At 48.1% G+C, this 14,350-nt stretch overlaps 4 protein-coding genes across 9 annotated transcripts in view; 3 read left to right on the top strand and 1 right to left on the bottom strand.

Annotated features, from left to right (window-relative positions):
- RABGAP1 (RAB GTPase activating protein 1) overlaps positions 1-93 on the bottom strand; it is a 60,828-nt gene extending 60,735 nt beyond the window's left edge. Inside the window, exon 1 of one of the 3 annotated variants that reach the window (XM_072352575.1) lies at positions 7-93. The gene's annotated coding sequence lies outside the window, so the exon portion shown is untranslated. The remainder of the gene's footprint in view (positions 1-6) is intronic. The other 2 variants (XM_072352577.1, XM_072352578.1) reach the window with 2 other exon arrangements.
- Positions 94-129: 36 nt separating this feature from the next.
- ZBTB26 (zinc finger and BTB domain containing 26) lies at positions 130-7,646 on the top strand. Of its 3 annotated transcripts, none has more exons than XM_072353028.1 (3): positions 130-192; positions 440-499; positions 2,258-7,646. In XM_072353028.1, the coding sequence occupies exon 3, from the start codon at positions 2,268-2,270 to the stop codon at positions 3,582-3,584; it is 1,317 nt and encodes a 438-aa protein (XP_072209129.1). In that variant the 5' UTR covers positions 130-192; positions 440-499; positions 2,258-2,267; the 3' UTR covers positions 3,585-7,646. The 3 variants fall into 3 exon arrangements, with proteins under 3 accessions (XP_072209129.1, XP_072209128.1, XP_072209130.1); XM_072353029.1 differs by having other exon boundaries at positions 171-196; XM_072353027.1 differs by having other exon boundaries at positions 153-499.
- A 98-nt stretch (positions 7,647-7,744) lies between these two features.
- On the top strand, positions 7,745-10,287 carry ZBTB6 (zinc finger and BTB domain containing 6). The gene has a single exon (XM_072352680.1). It carries the CDS (start codon positions 7,908-7,910, stop codon positions 9,189-9,191), a length of 1,284 nt encoding a protein of 427 aa, XP_072208781.1. The 5' UTR covers positions 7,745-7,907; the 3' UTR covers positions 9,192-10,287.
- Positions 10,288-11,933: 1,646 nt separating this feature from the next.
- The window catches only part of RC3H2 (ring finger and CCCH-type domains 2), a 29,009-nt gene continuing 26,592 nt past the window's right edge, over positions 11,934-14,350 (top strand). For both annotated transcript variants that reach the window (XM_072352616.1, XM_072352617.1), the window contains exon 1: positions 11,934-12,068. The gene's annotated coding sequence lies outside the window, so the exon portion shown is untranslated. The remainder of the gene's footprint in view (positions 12,069-14,350) is intronic.

Below are 14,350 nucleotides of genomic sequence, written 5' to 3'. Positions count from 1 at the left end.
ACCTACCCCGGCCGCCGCCGCCGCCGCCTCCCGGTGCCGGGCCTGGGCCGCCGCTGCCGCCCACCACGTGACCGGGCGGAGGGGGCGGGCGCCCCGTGAGGCGCTTCCGGGCGCGGGGCGGAGGGCGCGGGAGCGCTTCCGGCGGCCGAACAATGCGGTTCCGAGTCGGCGTCGCGGGCGCTGGCGGCAGCCGTAGGTCCCGGCGGGCGCGCGGGGCGCGGGGCGCTGCCCCGGAGCGGGGCCCGGAGCGGGGCGCGGCTCCCGCCCCCCCCGCCGCCGCCGCCGCCTCCGCCGCGGGCCGCCTCCGGAGGGCGGCCGGGCCCGGCCGGGAGCGCGGCGGGGCGCGGGGCCGCCCGGGGGGCGCGGCCGACGGCCGGGCCGGGGCGGCACGGTGCCAGCCCCGGGCGGCGGCTCACGGCGGCTCTCCTCCCCTCTCTAGGTCCGTAGCCGGAGGTAGCGGCAGCGGGTGCCGGCGGGGTGACGCGGCCCGGCGCTCCAGGTACGCGGCCCTTTCCTCCGTGCGCGGCGGCGTGGGTTGGGGATAGGCGGGCAGCATCGCGGCGCGAGCGGACGGGGCCGTTCCGCAGGCGGTGAAGCGGCTGGCTGTGCTCTGCTCTGTTCGGGCGCAGCAATGGCTTGGGCTGCGAAAGGTGCTGCGTTTGTTGCTTGGCTTCTTGGCGTCCTTAGAGCCCGACAGCCGGAGCTTAGCGCGCGTGAAGGCGAGTTGCTCGTTTTCTGTGCGCATTCGTTTATGTGGCTCTCGTTGCCCCGGAGGTGAAGCGTGTCCTGCAGCACTGGACTCGGGGCGACTCAGAGACGTGTGGCTGCGCGGTCTGTAGGCATAACAAAGTCGGTTGTGCTTCTGATGCTGCCGCCCTCCCTGAGTGTTGGGTCTGTAGTTAAGCAAACTATTGAAATCTTGTCCTTTCTGTACGGGGTAGATGGATGTGGTGCACTTAAGTAGTAAAGAGAGCACATCTCAAAACGACACCGTATCAGAAGCTTGAAACAACTCGGTCTGTCAGCAGATACTTCTGATAATGTTCCTCTTGGAGCCCCTGTCTTGTGCATTCATTCATTTACATGAGGCACAACTCCATTTCCTCTTGGGTGTGTTGAACTAATATTTCATGTCCCAAGAGAGGACTATCTGCTTTTATCTATAAACTTCCAAGCTTCCTTTCCAGCTTAACGTGGTGTTGGTAATAGTTGTGAGGTGTAAGTCTGGGGTTGTTTTGCTGTTGCATCGCACCAAACCTGGTGTCATTTGGTTCGTCTTCTGTGATTCCTTTGCTTCCTGCAGTCACAATTCTCTGTCAGGATGATGTGAAGTGTTTCATCAAGAATCAGGGTAGCCTTATAAACTCTTAAGAGAACTGTTGCCAGACAACACATCGGTATTTGTCTCGTAGAAAACCCACCGTTTTTCATTCCAAATAGGAGAACAAAATTCCTAGAGGAGTGGTCTTTCAAAGAATGCAAGAAACAAGACTTCCTACATTCCCCACATACTCAAATCAGGGAGTGTGGGAAGATTGATTTATAGAATGTGGGGTTATATGGAAGGTTTTTTTCTCCAGCTCTTTTATAAAAACACAGGACAGACTACCTGCTGCTCTTCATGTGTGCACACTAAGCAACTTTGAGGCAATGTAAAACAGTCACTTAAATCCAGTGCTGCTGATACTGGAAAACCTGTATAGTTCTTTCTGCTAAGACAGGTGAATTGGACTTAGAGGTACTTCCAGCAAAACAGTTTGTCCTACATCAGTATTTCTGCAAATCATGGAGCTGAACTGTTATTCTTGGACTGTATGTCTTTAAGGTAGCATGAAATAGGTGGAAGAGGGAATTTTCTATGCCTGGCAGGTGTTGGTTTCTATCTCACCTTGCATTCATGTGTTATGAAAGCAAACAACGCAAAGCTAAAGGGCTGTCACTGTGTCTGGAAAAGACAAAAATCTCTAAGGAATTTTAATGTGGAAGCAAAACTGTACGAGAGCAAAGACTGCTAAAATCCTTGCACAGTTTCCCTGTAAATTCCACAAATAATGCAGAAAACATCGTGACTCTTTAGGATACAGCTTCAGAAGAATCTCTGTCATTGTTTCTACTTCATAATCAAACTGCATCAATGTTGTATTTATTTAAGAAAAGGCGCTGCAGGGCAATGTGTAACATGGACTTTTCTAATTTGTGTGCTGGGAACTAAACAAAAAATTCTCACTTTTTTTTTCCCTTTGTTGCTTTCCTTTAGGTGTGCCAAAATGTCAGAAAGATCGGATATTCTTCACTTCAAGTTTGACAATTACGGCGATTCGATGTTACAGAAAATGAACAAACTGAGAGAAGAAAACAAATTTTGTGATGTTGTCGTCCATATAGATGATGTTGAAGTTCATGGGCATAAAATTGTATTTGCTGCTGGCTCTCCCTTTTTAAGAGATCAATTCTTATTAAATGACTCCAGAGATGTAAAAATCTCTATCCTGCAAAGTTCGGAAGTAGGGAGGCAGTTGCTTTTATCTTGTTACAGCGGCGTGCTGGAGTTTCCAGAAATGGAGCTGGTAAACTACTTAACTGCTGCAAGCTTTCTGCAGATGAGCCACATTGTTGAACGATGTACGCAGGCACTCTGGAAGTTCATAAAACCGAAGCAGCCATTGGAGAGCAAGGAGTGTGAACAGCAAAGTGATTCCTCTGAGCTGAAGGAACATGGGGAAGATGAAGACTCTCTAGCGCAAGATTCACCTTGTATTCAACCTTCAGAAGACAGTATGGACATGGAGGATAGTGATATTCAGATTATCAAGGTGGAGTCCATTGGGGAGGTAACAGAAGTTAGGAATAAGAAGGATCAGAACCAGTTTATTTCTTCTGAACAAACTGCATTGCATTCCTCTGAACCTCAACACTTTCTAATCAACTCCACTGTTGAAAACAGAGCAAGTGAAATAGAGCAAAATCACCTCCACAATTATGCCCTTTCGTATGCTGGCAGTGATAACATCATTCTGGCCTCTAAAGATATGTTTGGGTCTAATAACCGTGGAATAGACAAAGGCCTCCAGTGGCACCATCAGTGTCCAAAGTGCACAAGAGTATTTCGGCATCTAGAAAACTATGCTAATCACTTAAAGATGCATAAACTATTCATGTGTCTCCTCTGTGGCAAGACATTCACTCAGAAAGGCAATCTCCACCGGCACATGAGAGTGCATGCAGGCATCAAACCGTTCCAATGTAAGATCTGTGGGAAAACCTTCTCTCAGAAATGTTCCTTACAGGACCATCTCAACCTGCACAGTGGGGACAAGCCCCATAAGTGTAACTACTGTGACATGGTTTTTGCGCATAAGCCTGTTCTGAGGAAACATCTTAAACAGCTACATGGTAAAAATAGCTTTGACAATGCCAATGAAAGAAATATTCAAGACATAACGGTGGACTTCGATTCATTCACATGTAGCGCTGCTACAGACAGTAAGGTCTGTCAGCAGGCCGATGGAAGCCAGGTACTGGATGCAGGGAAGCTGCCTCAGGCTGTGCTCAGTTTAAGAAATGATAGTACCTGCGTCAATTAAGCAATTAAAAACAGCCCTTTGTAGGGATCATGACTGACAGGAGCAAACAGTTGGCTTGGGCTCTTTCCTAAACTAGTGGTATGCTCTGAAAGGCTTCTGATGGAGGGTTGGATTGCAAAACCTGGCAGGTCTTCAGCCATCATTCTTAGTCTTACTTGATATTTTCTGTGAAATAACAATCTTCCTTCAGGTTTCTGTCTGTGTCTCTACTGTGGATTAAGGGGTTAATTGTTTCATTTCTCTCTGATTAGGAGACTCAAGACTAACACCTTTTGAAAGACTGTTGCTGTGTGCTGCAAGTAAACCATCTGCTGTACAGTTAGAGGCTTCTCTGTGTCTGGGCAGATGGAGGAAAGAGCAAAGAGGACAAATGTGTGAGATAACCCAATTCTTATTTTATAAAGCACTGGATCACTGAAAGCACTCCATATAGTGCTGATTTGTTTGAAACTTACCTCTTAACATTATTTTTGTCTGATTTTACCCCTAGACCCCTACAGTTGAAATGAAGTATCTTTGTGTCACTTTTTTCCCTTTCTAAACTATTTCAAGAAATTTCTGCTGCCAATTAACACTATCTTAAAAGCTCTCAGGGTTTTTAATGTTGGCATGCATTATGAAAAGGTGAAGCCCTGAACGATTTGGCAGGGTTAGTTGATCATTGCATAGAACTGTTCAAAAGAGTAGTAGAAAAGAGAGTAGGTTGCGGCTCTGGAATGTGTGAGCTCGGCACCCAGAGTGCCTGGTGTGACCTGTTTCTTAAGCTGTCATACACAGAAGTATTAAAGGGCACTTACCATTGTATGTACCGATTCAAGGTAAGCACTTCAAAACTAGAAGTTGTCATCTATCTTCCATAAATTTTGTTTCAAATAACCACAACAGTTGCTACTTTCCTAATTGGTTTTAGAGCAAAGCTGGAGTGGAAAAACACTTATTTTTGACACTGTGAAAAGAATGTTTTAAAAGCTGCAATGTATAGTAACTACATGCTTTCCCCCCCCCACCCTTAACTCTTGTATATGTCTCCTTGATAACTAATAAGGGACACGTCAGTTAATATGAAAAAAGAAGTACCTACCATAGGTAGTTGAGAACATTAACAATGTGAAGTTTTTTGATTTCTTGGATACTGAAAGGACACTTTTCTTTAAAGTGACCTACATAATTCATGCCCATTAGCATTTTACAGAGCCTAAGATGAGGTATAGGTAGCATAATTTCCATAGCTTAGTTTATCAGCTATTGACTGTACTCAGCAATACCTCATGTATACCGCCTTAAACATCAAATGTTGTGGGAATGGCATATTAGTTGGGATTTTGGGATTATACTATATTACTTCACAAAAGTGCCATGGAATTACCCACATCCCAATCAGGCTGAAAGAAACGAATTTCTCATCTGCTAAACACCATTCCCAGTAGAACAGTGTTCTTATATTGAAGTGTAGCACAGACTAATAATCAAGTGGCTGATCCTTGTTAGAGAACTGCTGTTTATGTTTGGAATACGCATTTCTTCCAGTGCAGCTTTTTTCCTCAAGGTTTGCCATGAGGCTGAGATTATGCTTCCTACCTAAAAGTAGTATTGTGTGTGTGTTTGAATGAGGGGATAGGGACAGGGGGGTGGCTGCTATTGTATGGTTAAAAATGCTCAACAGGTATGACCAAAGGTGTGTTAGAGCAAAAAAAAGTTTTGTACGTAATTATGAAAAGTCGGTCTTGGTCTTCAGATATGTGTATGTAGAAACCAGGATTTCCTTATGCAGGCTTGACACTGATGAATGGTAAGACTGTGTTAATCTTGCAGACCATTTTCAGAAGTCCACGTACCTTCGAGTAGGAAAGCAAGGTGATTCTGTGAATCCGTTTTTGCAATTGAGTTTTTGATCTACTGTACTTGACTGTTACATTAACTATTATTACATGGACAGCTATGAAGTAATAAGCAGTGGAAATGGAGCTGGGGCATTATTTCTTTCAAGTTGTAGCAAATATATTTAGGCCAAAAATGTAACTTTTTGGAACTTCAAAAAAAAACAAACTTCAGGTTCTTGGGGCAGAAAACAGGTAGGCATGGGAAGAAAAACTTTTTCCTCTGAAGTAACCTGCTTTCAGAATAACTTTGAGCTAAAACAGCTTGTGACAGTTGCATTTGACACTTCCATTCTGACTTTGGGCAGAATCTTCTGCATTGTTAAAAAGTTTTTATAATGTTATTCATTACGTGGAAATAAGTTGTAGCTCTGATGTCAAAAAGAAGATAGACGTGGAGAATAAGAACTTTGCAGAGCCAGGTCAACATGCTCTAAAGGATTAGTGGAAAATCTAACTATATACAAATACGGACATAATACAGAAAACGGTCTTCTGCCAGAGAAAGGAATAAAACTGTACAAATACCAAGAAAGTTGATGTTATTAAGAGGTCTGTCTGAGAAGCTTCTTCACAGAATTTCAATGCTTTAATGTTATTGCAAGAAGGACACAGCTTGTTGAAGTAGCCATTGTGACCTGAAGCTGAAACGAAGAGATGAGAGGTTATCCTAAGAAACTAAAAAATGATTGGTCAAGATACGTGGGTTTTCTGTCCACCCTGCACTGTGTTGATAACTTCTGAGAAGGCTGAGACTGCTGGCTACTTCTTTAAAAGGCTGCTTGTGACCATTTGGTGAGATTATGGCAGAAAAAATATAGGAAAAAGCAGAAATGCAGAAGACTGCTTCTTCAAGGAAAATGAAACATCTGTTGGATGAAAGGTGACTTACAAATGTTTGTGCTTTTGGCCTGGCAAAGGGATACAGACCAAAAGTTTTATGCAGGAACCAGCTATGTAATTCCAGAAGCAGTGGAGATCTAAGAGGGCAACGTGCTGATGAGCACAATGACAAGTGCTTTGGTAGATTTCATGTAAGATTTTCCCCCATATGGAACGGAAAGGAGTACAAAAGAGGTATTGGGAAAGCAAAACTTGGGTACTGCCTCTTCCATGGATTAGATTAAAATGGAGAATTACTATAAACAGAATATACAGAGGCAGCTTGATCTTTGAGTAAGATAAACTTAATTGTCCATGTATGTAAAATGTTGTCTTCATTGCATTGTTCCAGTTAGTGGAAGACTAGATCCAGTGGTTGTTGCTGCTGATGCTGCATATTCAGATAAGGACTGTGGCAGTTATCATAATCTGTGTGTTAATGTGTAGAATACTATTTGCTGGTAAGTGGATAGTCTCACAACTTAATGTGCTGTACAACGTCCTGCATATCCTAAAATAACTGGTCTACTACAAAAATATTTTAATAACTTCTTGAATATATTAGGATTTTTATGTTGGCATTTTATTTATTTGATATAGAATTCTTAGAACTCTTAGATTTACGAGGTTGGGGCTCATCACCTCGCTGAGTGGTGTTAGCTCGTGTAGCATGTCTTCCTGCAGAACGTGGTGCAGCTGCACAGCCCTCTGCAGAGATCAGGGATGAGTCTTTCCTTATTTTTTCGTTCAGAGGGCCTGTTTTGCAACTCCATAACTGATAGGATTGAAGCGACAGCCTTTCTCCCCTGGCTTTTTGGTAAAACTGATAAAAGGAACTTAATGCTTCCGTGGGGCTGGTTGTGGTTCTGGAGCAGCTGGGAGGAATAAAGGCGAGGGAGAATCAGAGTGCGACACCAGCTGAAACTGCGGAAAGGACTGGGAGCTTGCGTTACACCGTGATTTTGAGGAGGTGAACCGCCGGCTCTCGTCACTCACTGAATGAGCGCTTTCCCGTGGGCCTACAGCCGACGGACCGAGCATCAGCTACCTCTGCAGAGACTGGGCGGGAGGCTCATCCCGAGCGTTACCAAAGCAGGCTGGGGGGGCCGGGCCCGGCGGCAGGAGCCGGCGCCGCCTGTTCCTCTCGGCCGCCCCGGGGCCCGCCGCCGCCGCCCTCCCGAGCGCCTTACGGGGCGGCGGGGCCGCTGCGTTGCTACCTCTCCCGGGCGGGTGGCGCCGTGCCGCTGTAGCAGTGCCAACTTGTAATAAACGTGCTGCTAACTCCGCACCGCCTCTCATTTCACACCGGCGCTGGGCGGGGGGCGCTACCGGAAGGGGCGGGGCCGTACGGGGGAGCGTTTCCGGGTGGCTGGGCACCGAGGTACCTGTGGCCGAGCGGGCACCGGGAGCGGCGAGCGGGCACCGGGAGCGGCGGGCGGGCGGAGGGGCGAGCGGCGGAGCGAGGTCCGGCCCTGCCCTGAGCTGCCGGCGGCGCTGCCTGCGGTCGGCGGGCACCGGCGAAGAGAGCTCGGCTGCAGGGCGGGCGGCCCGCAGGCCCGGCGCCATGTCCGCGGACTCGGAGGTGCTGCACTTCCAGTTCGAGCAGCAGGGAGACGCGGTGCTGCAGAAAATGAACCTCCTGCGGCAGCAGAACCTCTTCTGCGACGTCTCTATTTTCATCAACGACACCGAGTTCCACGGGCACAAGGTGATCTTTGCCGCCTGCTCCACCTTCATGAGGGATCAGTTCCTGCTCAACCAGTCCAGGCAGGTGCGAATCACCATCCTGCAGAGCGCCGAGGTGGGCAGGAAGCTGCTGCTCTCCTGCTACACGGGTGCGCTGGAGGTGAAGAGGAAGGAGCTCCTGAAGTACCTGACGGCCGCCAGCTACCTCCAGATGGTGCACATCGTGGAAAAGTGCAGCGAGGCGCTGTCAAAATACCTGGAAATCGACGCTGCCATGGAGAATAGCTGCCAGGCTGCAGAGAAGTGCCATTCCTCTGACACCGAACTGAGGAGCAAGGACGACGGTTCAGATAAAGACTGTGAAATCATTGAGATTTATGAAGATAGCCCCGTTAATTCAGAATTCTCCGTTAAACAGGAGCAGGGGGATAACGTGCAGCCCGCAGCACAGAGTTTGATCGCAGAAAGAAAGGACACAGGGACCCCAGAGATATCAACGGTTGAAATAGGATATAAGGATGATGAAATACGTATCTTCAGGATGGATTCTATGAGCGTACCTCACGTGGAAAACGATGGTTTTCCTCAGCCTTGCACCTCCTCTGAAACAAACTTGTATTTCCCAGAAACCCAGCACTCCCTGATCAATTCTACAGTAGAAAGCAGAAGCACAGAGACGTCAAGAAGTCACGCTCAGGCTTTTGTCGCTGACAACCCAGAGGGGACTTCGACTCAGATGAATGGGCTGCAAAATCTGGATGATTCTGATACTTTGTGGCGGAACCAGTGTCCAAAGTGCCCGAGAGGATTTCTGCATCTTGAGAACTATCTCAGACATCTAAAAATGCACAAGCTTTTCTTGTGTTTGCAGTGTGGTAAAACATTCACACAAAAAAAGAATCTCAACAGACACATCCGGGGCCATATGGGTATCCGGCCCTTTCAGTGCATGGTGTGCTTGAAGACGTTCACTGCCAAAAGTACTCTGCAGGATCACTTGAACATACACAGCGGTGACAGGCCCTACAAGTGCCATTGCTGTGACATGGACTTCAAACACAAATCTGCTCTTAAAAAGCACCTCACGTCTGTTCACGGAAGGAGTAGCAGCGAAAAGCCAAACCTGAATACTATTACAAAAATTGAAATAGACTGTGATTAATGGGTGAGTGGGTGTGGAGCCAGGCTCCACAAAAAGCTCCTAGCTCGTGTTATTCTACATGTTCAACAGATTCCCATGTAATGGAGAACAGGAAAAATACGTGTGTGGTGATCAGACAGGTCCTGAGAACAGCCATCGTGCCTGTTGTTTGAGAGCTGCTATTGCTGCAAGTCCTCAAAAGGACTTTATTATTAGTTGAAAGTAAATGGCAAAATATAGGAAACCGTTTCATGCCTGCCTTCTAACATTTCTGAATTGTTCTAATTACTGTCTCTTAATTAGGCTTTGCACTCCTTTGTTTCAAGGACAGACACTGCCAATTTTTAAACTTTACTGACATTGCAGTGAGCTGAAGCCTGAGCCACGACACTCCTGATCTGTAATGGCTAAGGAAAAGAGATGTTTATATACACTCAGAAGTCAGTCACGCCCACTGTATTCATGCATAATTATGGTGAAATCATCTCCTTCCTTAACTGAACTTTGCTGGATATTTCAACAGAAGAAAGGCACGTGCTCATACTCCAATTGCCTTTTGCAAATAGGGGACTGGTAAAAGAGAACATAAAAAGTATTGCCCTGCAGGTCTTTGGGTTGTTTTTTGCTGGTTTGTTTGTACTCTCATTAGAAGGACTTACATTCAGTTTTATTAATGAGATCTGAATTTTTCTAGATTTCTCTCCATATCGTTTCTTCTGTCATACCAGTGTTTAGTGCCTGATTAAGTTAGGTCCATTTGCTGAGCTGTAAGATTTGTCTTTGTTTTCATACAAATCTTAGATACATATACTAATGTGAAAACTTAAACTGTATGCTATTATATAATAACACTTGCTGTGCTCGTTTTGAAAAGCAATCCATTATATCTTAAAAAGAACAACTTAGAGATCTTACACTCCTAATTCTGTGATTCTGTAAAACAGTAACTGTGTGTTTGGATAGTTGTGTTTGTACTTTATCCAAAGTCATTTCAGTTCCACCACAAGCAGTGAACCCCTGTAATGCAGAATCTTTATCCTGTACTTGTCTTTGACTGGTATATGTTTCTCACTCTTAATGTGATATGAATAAAGAAGTGATTCAGTTGTTGCTATGAGTTAATTGTACTTACATTAGATTCTCCAGTTAGCAGGAAGCAGTAGTTCTTAATCTCATCTGTATCACGTGTGGATACACTTTCCTTCAGAGTTGACAAGTGCTGTTGTGAAACCCTTGCTGAGTCCAGAAGTGCCACCTTTGTGCCCCATAACCTGGCTGGCATAGAAGACAACAACTTTTAATGTCAGTTAACAGGTTTAATTTAATTTCATTCTCAGCAATTGTAACTGGTCATTACTCGGGGTTTTGTTTATCAGTTACAAGAGGGGCTGGGCATGTACAGTGCATGCAGTGCAGTTTCCTGTTACTGCCTGTAATGGAAATGATCAGGTTTGGCAGCTGGAGCACTATCTTCACATACTGCAAACTTCCACTGAGAAGCTTTTTAAAAATACTTGTTTTGTTAGGTATTGTTTAAGTTTTTCATTTGATTTAATTCAGTACATTAAGTGTGCACTAGCTGGATTGTGGTGATATTTGCAGGTGCCTTTTCACATGCGTATGCCTTCTTAAAATATCATGTAGTCAAAAGGGACAATTTCTGTGTTCTAAAGCTGACTGAGCCACATTCCTTCTATTCATTCATTAAAATGATTGACTTTATATATACAATGTGAAGGATTCCATTGCATTGATTCATTGCAACACACACGCTATGTCTGCCTGTGTCTCTGAGTAGTGACAGAAATGACACACCCAGAGTAAGCAGCTGGTTAAAGCGTGAATTACAATCACCTCTTTTATCCAGTGCTGAGATTTGGGCGTCACCTTGTGCAACAGCCTCACATTTAGGAAAAAGACCCAAAAAAAGAAAAGCAGAGCTCAGTGTACTTCAGTCAACGTGCAGTTATGAGGCAGATTTGGTTCCATGTGCTTACATTGGCTCAGTTTCCACAGGCTGTAGACAGGCGTGCAGTTATCAGTGATAACACTGCTCGGGCCTTTAATACTGCTCGGGCCTTTGGGGGCTCCTGGCTGAGCGACGTCCGCAGCTGCGCGTGTGGAGCCGTGCTGAGCTGTGCCAGGCGCCAAACCTGATGCTAAGCACGTCCTCGCTGAAGGTGTTCCGTGTGCCCTCCCCGTACGTGTAACTGCTTGTCGTAAACGTACCGCGATACAGAGCTGTATCGGACGCGGTTTCAGCGCTGCTTACGGCCGCTGATCGCATTTAACTCATCCTGAGGCCCTGGAGCGCGTTCCCGCCCTGCGCGTCTCCTCAGCGCCTCGGCCGGTCCCGCCACTGCGGGAATCTCCATGCGGAGCGCGACGGTTTCGCCCCTCCTTCTCCTTCTGGAGAGTCATTACAAAGCGATGAATTTAATGTTAAGACAGCGACAACTGAACACCAGGTGAGAACAGCAGGTGAGGGCACCCGGCGGGGCACGGCGGCGGACCGCGTGGAGGCGCTATCCGGTTGCGGGAGCCGCTCTACGCCGCCGACTCGGTGGCGCCCCTTCGCCGGGCGGTGCGAGGACGCCTCAGTGCCGCCCCCGCCCTGCCGCCTCCCACAATGCCTCGCGCCGCCCCCCCCTTCTCTCCCTCCCTCCCCCCCGCGGCGGTCACGTGGCCGGCGGGCGCGGCGCGGCCGTTGGGCTCTCGCGCGGCGGCGAGCGGCTCTCGCGAGAGGGGGCGGGGCGACGCTCCCGGCTGTCAGCGCGATGAGGAGGCGCCGCCGAGGCCCCCGCAGCCTCCGCCGGGCCGCGCCGCGCTGCCCGCCCCATGGCGTGTGAGAGGCCGGGGCCGCCGCCTGCTCCCGGCCCCTCCGCCCGCGCCTCGCAGGTAGGAGCGGGGCTGGGCGGGGGCGGCCGCCAAACGGGGACGCGGTGACCCGGCGGGGCCCCGCCCGCTCGCTCGCTCCCCCCCCGCACCCCCGGCGCCCCGCGGGGTCCCGGCGCTGCGGATTCCGGGCGGGGAGAGAAGCCGGGCGCGAGCGCGACCCCTCGGCGCCCCGCCCGCCCGCCGCGCCGCGGAGAGGGGCCGTCCCCCGTCGCTAGGCCGCCGGGCAGCCATTTGGTGGCGGCTTCGAAATGACGGCTGGGGCCGGGCGCAGGTGCGCGGCGGGGCCGGGCCGCTGTCAGCTGCCGGGCGGGGCGGGGCGGGGCGGGGCGGGGACGGAGCCGCCCTGGCTGCTCCCTGCGCTGCTCCCTTATCTCCCTTATTTCCCGGCCGCAGCAGGGGGAATCCCGGTTTCTCCCTCCCACGTCAGTGTTGAAGCCCCCGGTGCCCGCGGCCCGTTCCCTGCGGGCCTCCGCTACGTTGGAGCGCTCCCGGTGCTTCCATCGCGGAGCTGCGCTCCGGGGTAATGGTGGAGAGGAGTCATGGTGGAAAACAGGGCCCAGCGCTTCACCCCGCGAATCACGGGCTGAGAGGATGAAAAAAGCCGAGCAGGAAGAGCGTGCCTTCGTTCTGCTGATGCTTGGGGTGCGCCGAGGGCTTTAAGTTAAGCGTGGATGTCAGCAGAAAGCGTAGTGAGCGTGAGTGTGGTCGGGGAGCTGTAAGCATCGCTGTGCAGGCAGGGTTTGGAGTAGAGCAGCCTGTACCTGTGAGGGGTTAAAATAGTGCCGAGTTGAGACTGACACCCAGGACGTGCTCAGGTATAGGGCTGCTTCTTTCCACCTTTAAATGTGAATTTTTGTTGAAGGAGTTGGTGGTAACAACAGTTCCTGTAGCTGCCCGTTTGGAGGTTCTTTCGTGCCCATTACAGCTACTCTGCTGTGCTGAACAGAAAACGAAAAACAGCCTTTCAGATTACAGGGATGTACGTTTGTAGCTGTGGCAAAAAAGGTTTATCATTTCCAGTGAGAATGTACAGTTTGCATCTGCTGAATCCAAATACTCCTTTTGACCTTCAGTCTATGTTAAACATTTGGGAATTCTAGAAATTGAAGCTTGCTTTATTAATGGAGGTTTTGTTCCATGAGGCACCAAATTCCTATTTATTGCAATGAAATGATTTTCCAAGAACTGCCTTTTTAGTGAACTTCTCCTTTCTGCATAGGGACAAAACTTTCCTCAAGAGAAGGTTTCCTACTGACTTGTCTTTCTGCCTTGTTGGAGGTTGTGGTCATTTCTCACAAAAAATATCAAATTCCAACAGTTTGACTGTTAGTTCTTCAAATATCTCAAAGTCTTCATTTTGAATGCTGCTCTTTTTTAGCTGAGGTTTTGTTGGTTGGTGTCTGGAGGGCACTGGCTGGCAGTGTGTGTTCCTCTGGTCAGCTTTGGTACTTTTCTTATTTAGATGTATGGAAGCAGTCTCTCTCAACAGGCTGGACGATCCCAACAAAAGGAGTAAAATCCATATCTGTGGAGTATTGAGCTGTTCTGTAAAAACTTACGAGGCTTTCTGTCCCTCATGGAAGCCCTCTGTTTTTTTTGTTGGTGTTTCAGAAAGGAATGAGTATTTCTTTTAAATGCTTAGAAAAAAGTTATTATATGGAACTTCTTTGTAAAACACGTAGTTGAATCATTACAGTGAAGGTGGTGCTTGCAAAATGAAAACAGCTCCGTGATCTGAAAGACACAGGGAACTAATCCACACATCTGAGAGTCCGCGTTGTCTGAAAATGTTCCTGAAGAGCAGGGAGTTCTTCATGGCTTGTTGAAGTAATTGTGTCAACGTGGATCTGTCTAGAAATAAGGTCCCTTTCTCTTAAGGCAGACTTAAGTTCAACTGACTTTGGTAGAGAAAAAAACAAATTCATTTATTTGCCCTTCAGTTAGTTCTGAAAAGTCAGTACTGTTACAGGAGCTGAACTCCTGTCAGCCTGTGGCAAGGGGAAACTTCTCATTGACACCTATAAATCACCAAAAACCCCACAGTGGCATTACATAAGTATTAGGGAAGCATTAAAAATCTGGTGATGGGATTTGAGCTGGCTGATCTCAAAGAGGAAAAGGGTGAGTGTTAGATGTTGAGGATATACTGCCTGGTGTTGACTTGAGGGGGTGGTACCTCAGGTGAGTGAACTTTGGCCGTCACCGAGTGAACAGTGAACCATCGTTTCTGTCAGTGAGTTGTACTGCTGCTCACACGCAGCTTAAGGAGCGAGAGGAGATCT

Source organism: Excalfactoria chinensis, chromosome 18 (assembly GCF_039878825.1).
Source record: "Excalfactoria chinensis isolate bCotChi1 chromosome 18, bCotChi1.hap2, whole genome shotgun sequence".
Lineage (NCBI taxonomy): Eukaryota > Metazoa > Chordata > Aves > Galliformes > Phasianidae > Excalfactoria > Excalfactoria chinensis.
The sequence above is the reverse complement of the archived record's forward strand: the minus strand, read 5'-3'. Positions and strand labels throughout refer to the sequence as shown.

Coding starts and splice junctions, on each gene's coding strand:
- ZBTB26 (XM_072353027.1), top strand. CDS start 153: ATGCGGTTCCGAGTCGGCGTCGCGGGCGCTGGCGGCAGCCGTAGGTCC. Junction 500..2,257: donor GACGCGGCCCGGCGCTCCAG/GTACGCGGCCCT, acceptor GCTTTCCTTTAG/GTGTGCCAAAATGTCAGAAA.
- ZBTB6 (XM_072352680.1), top strand. CDS start 7,908: ATGTCCGCGGACTCGGAGGTGCTGCACTTCCAGTTCGAGCAGCAGGGA.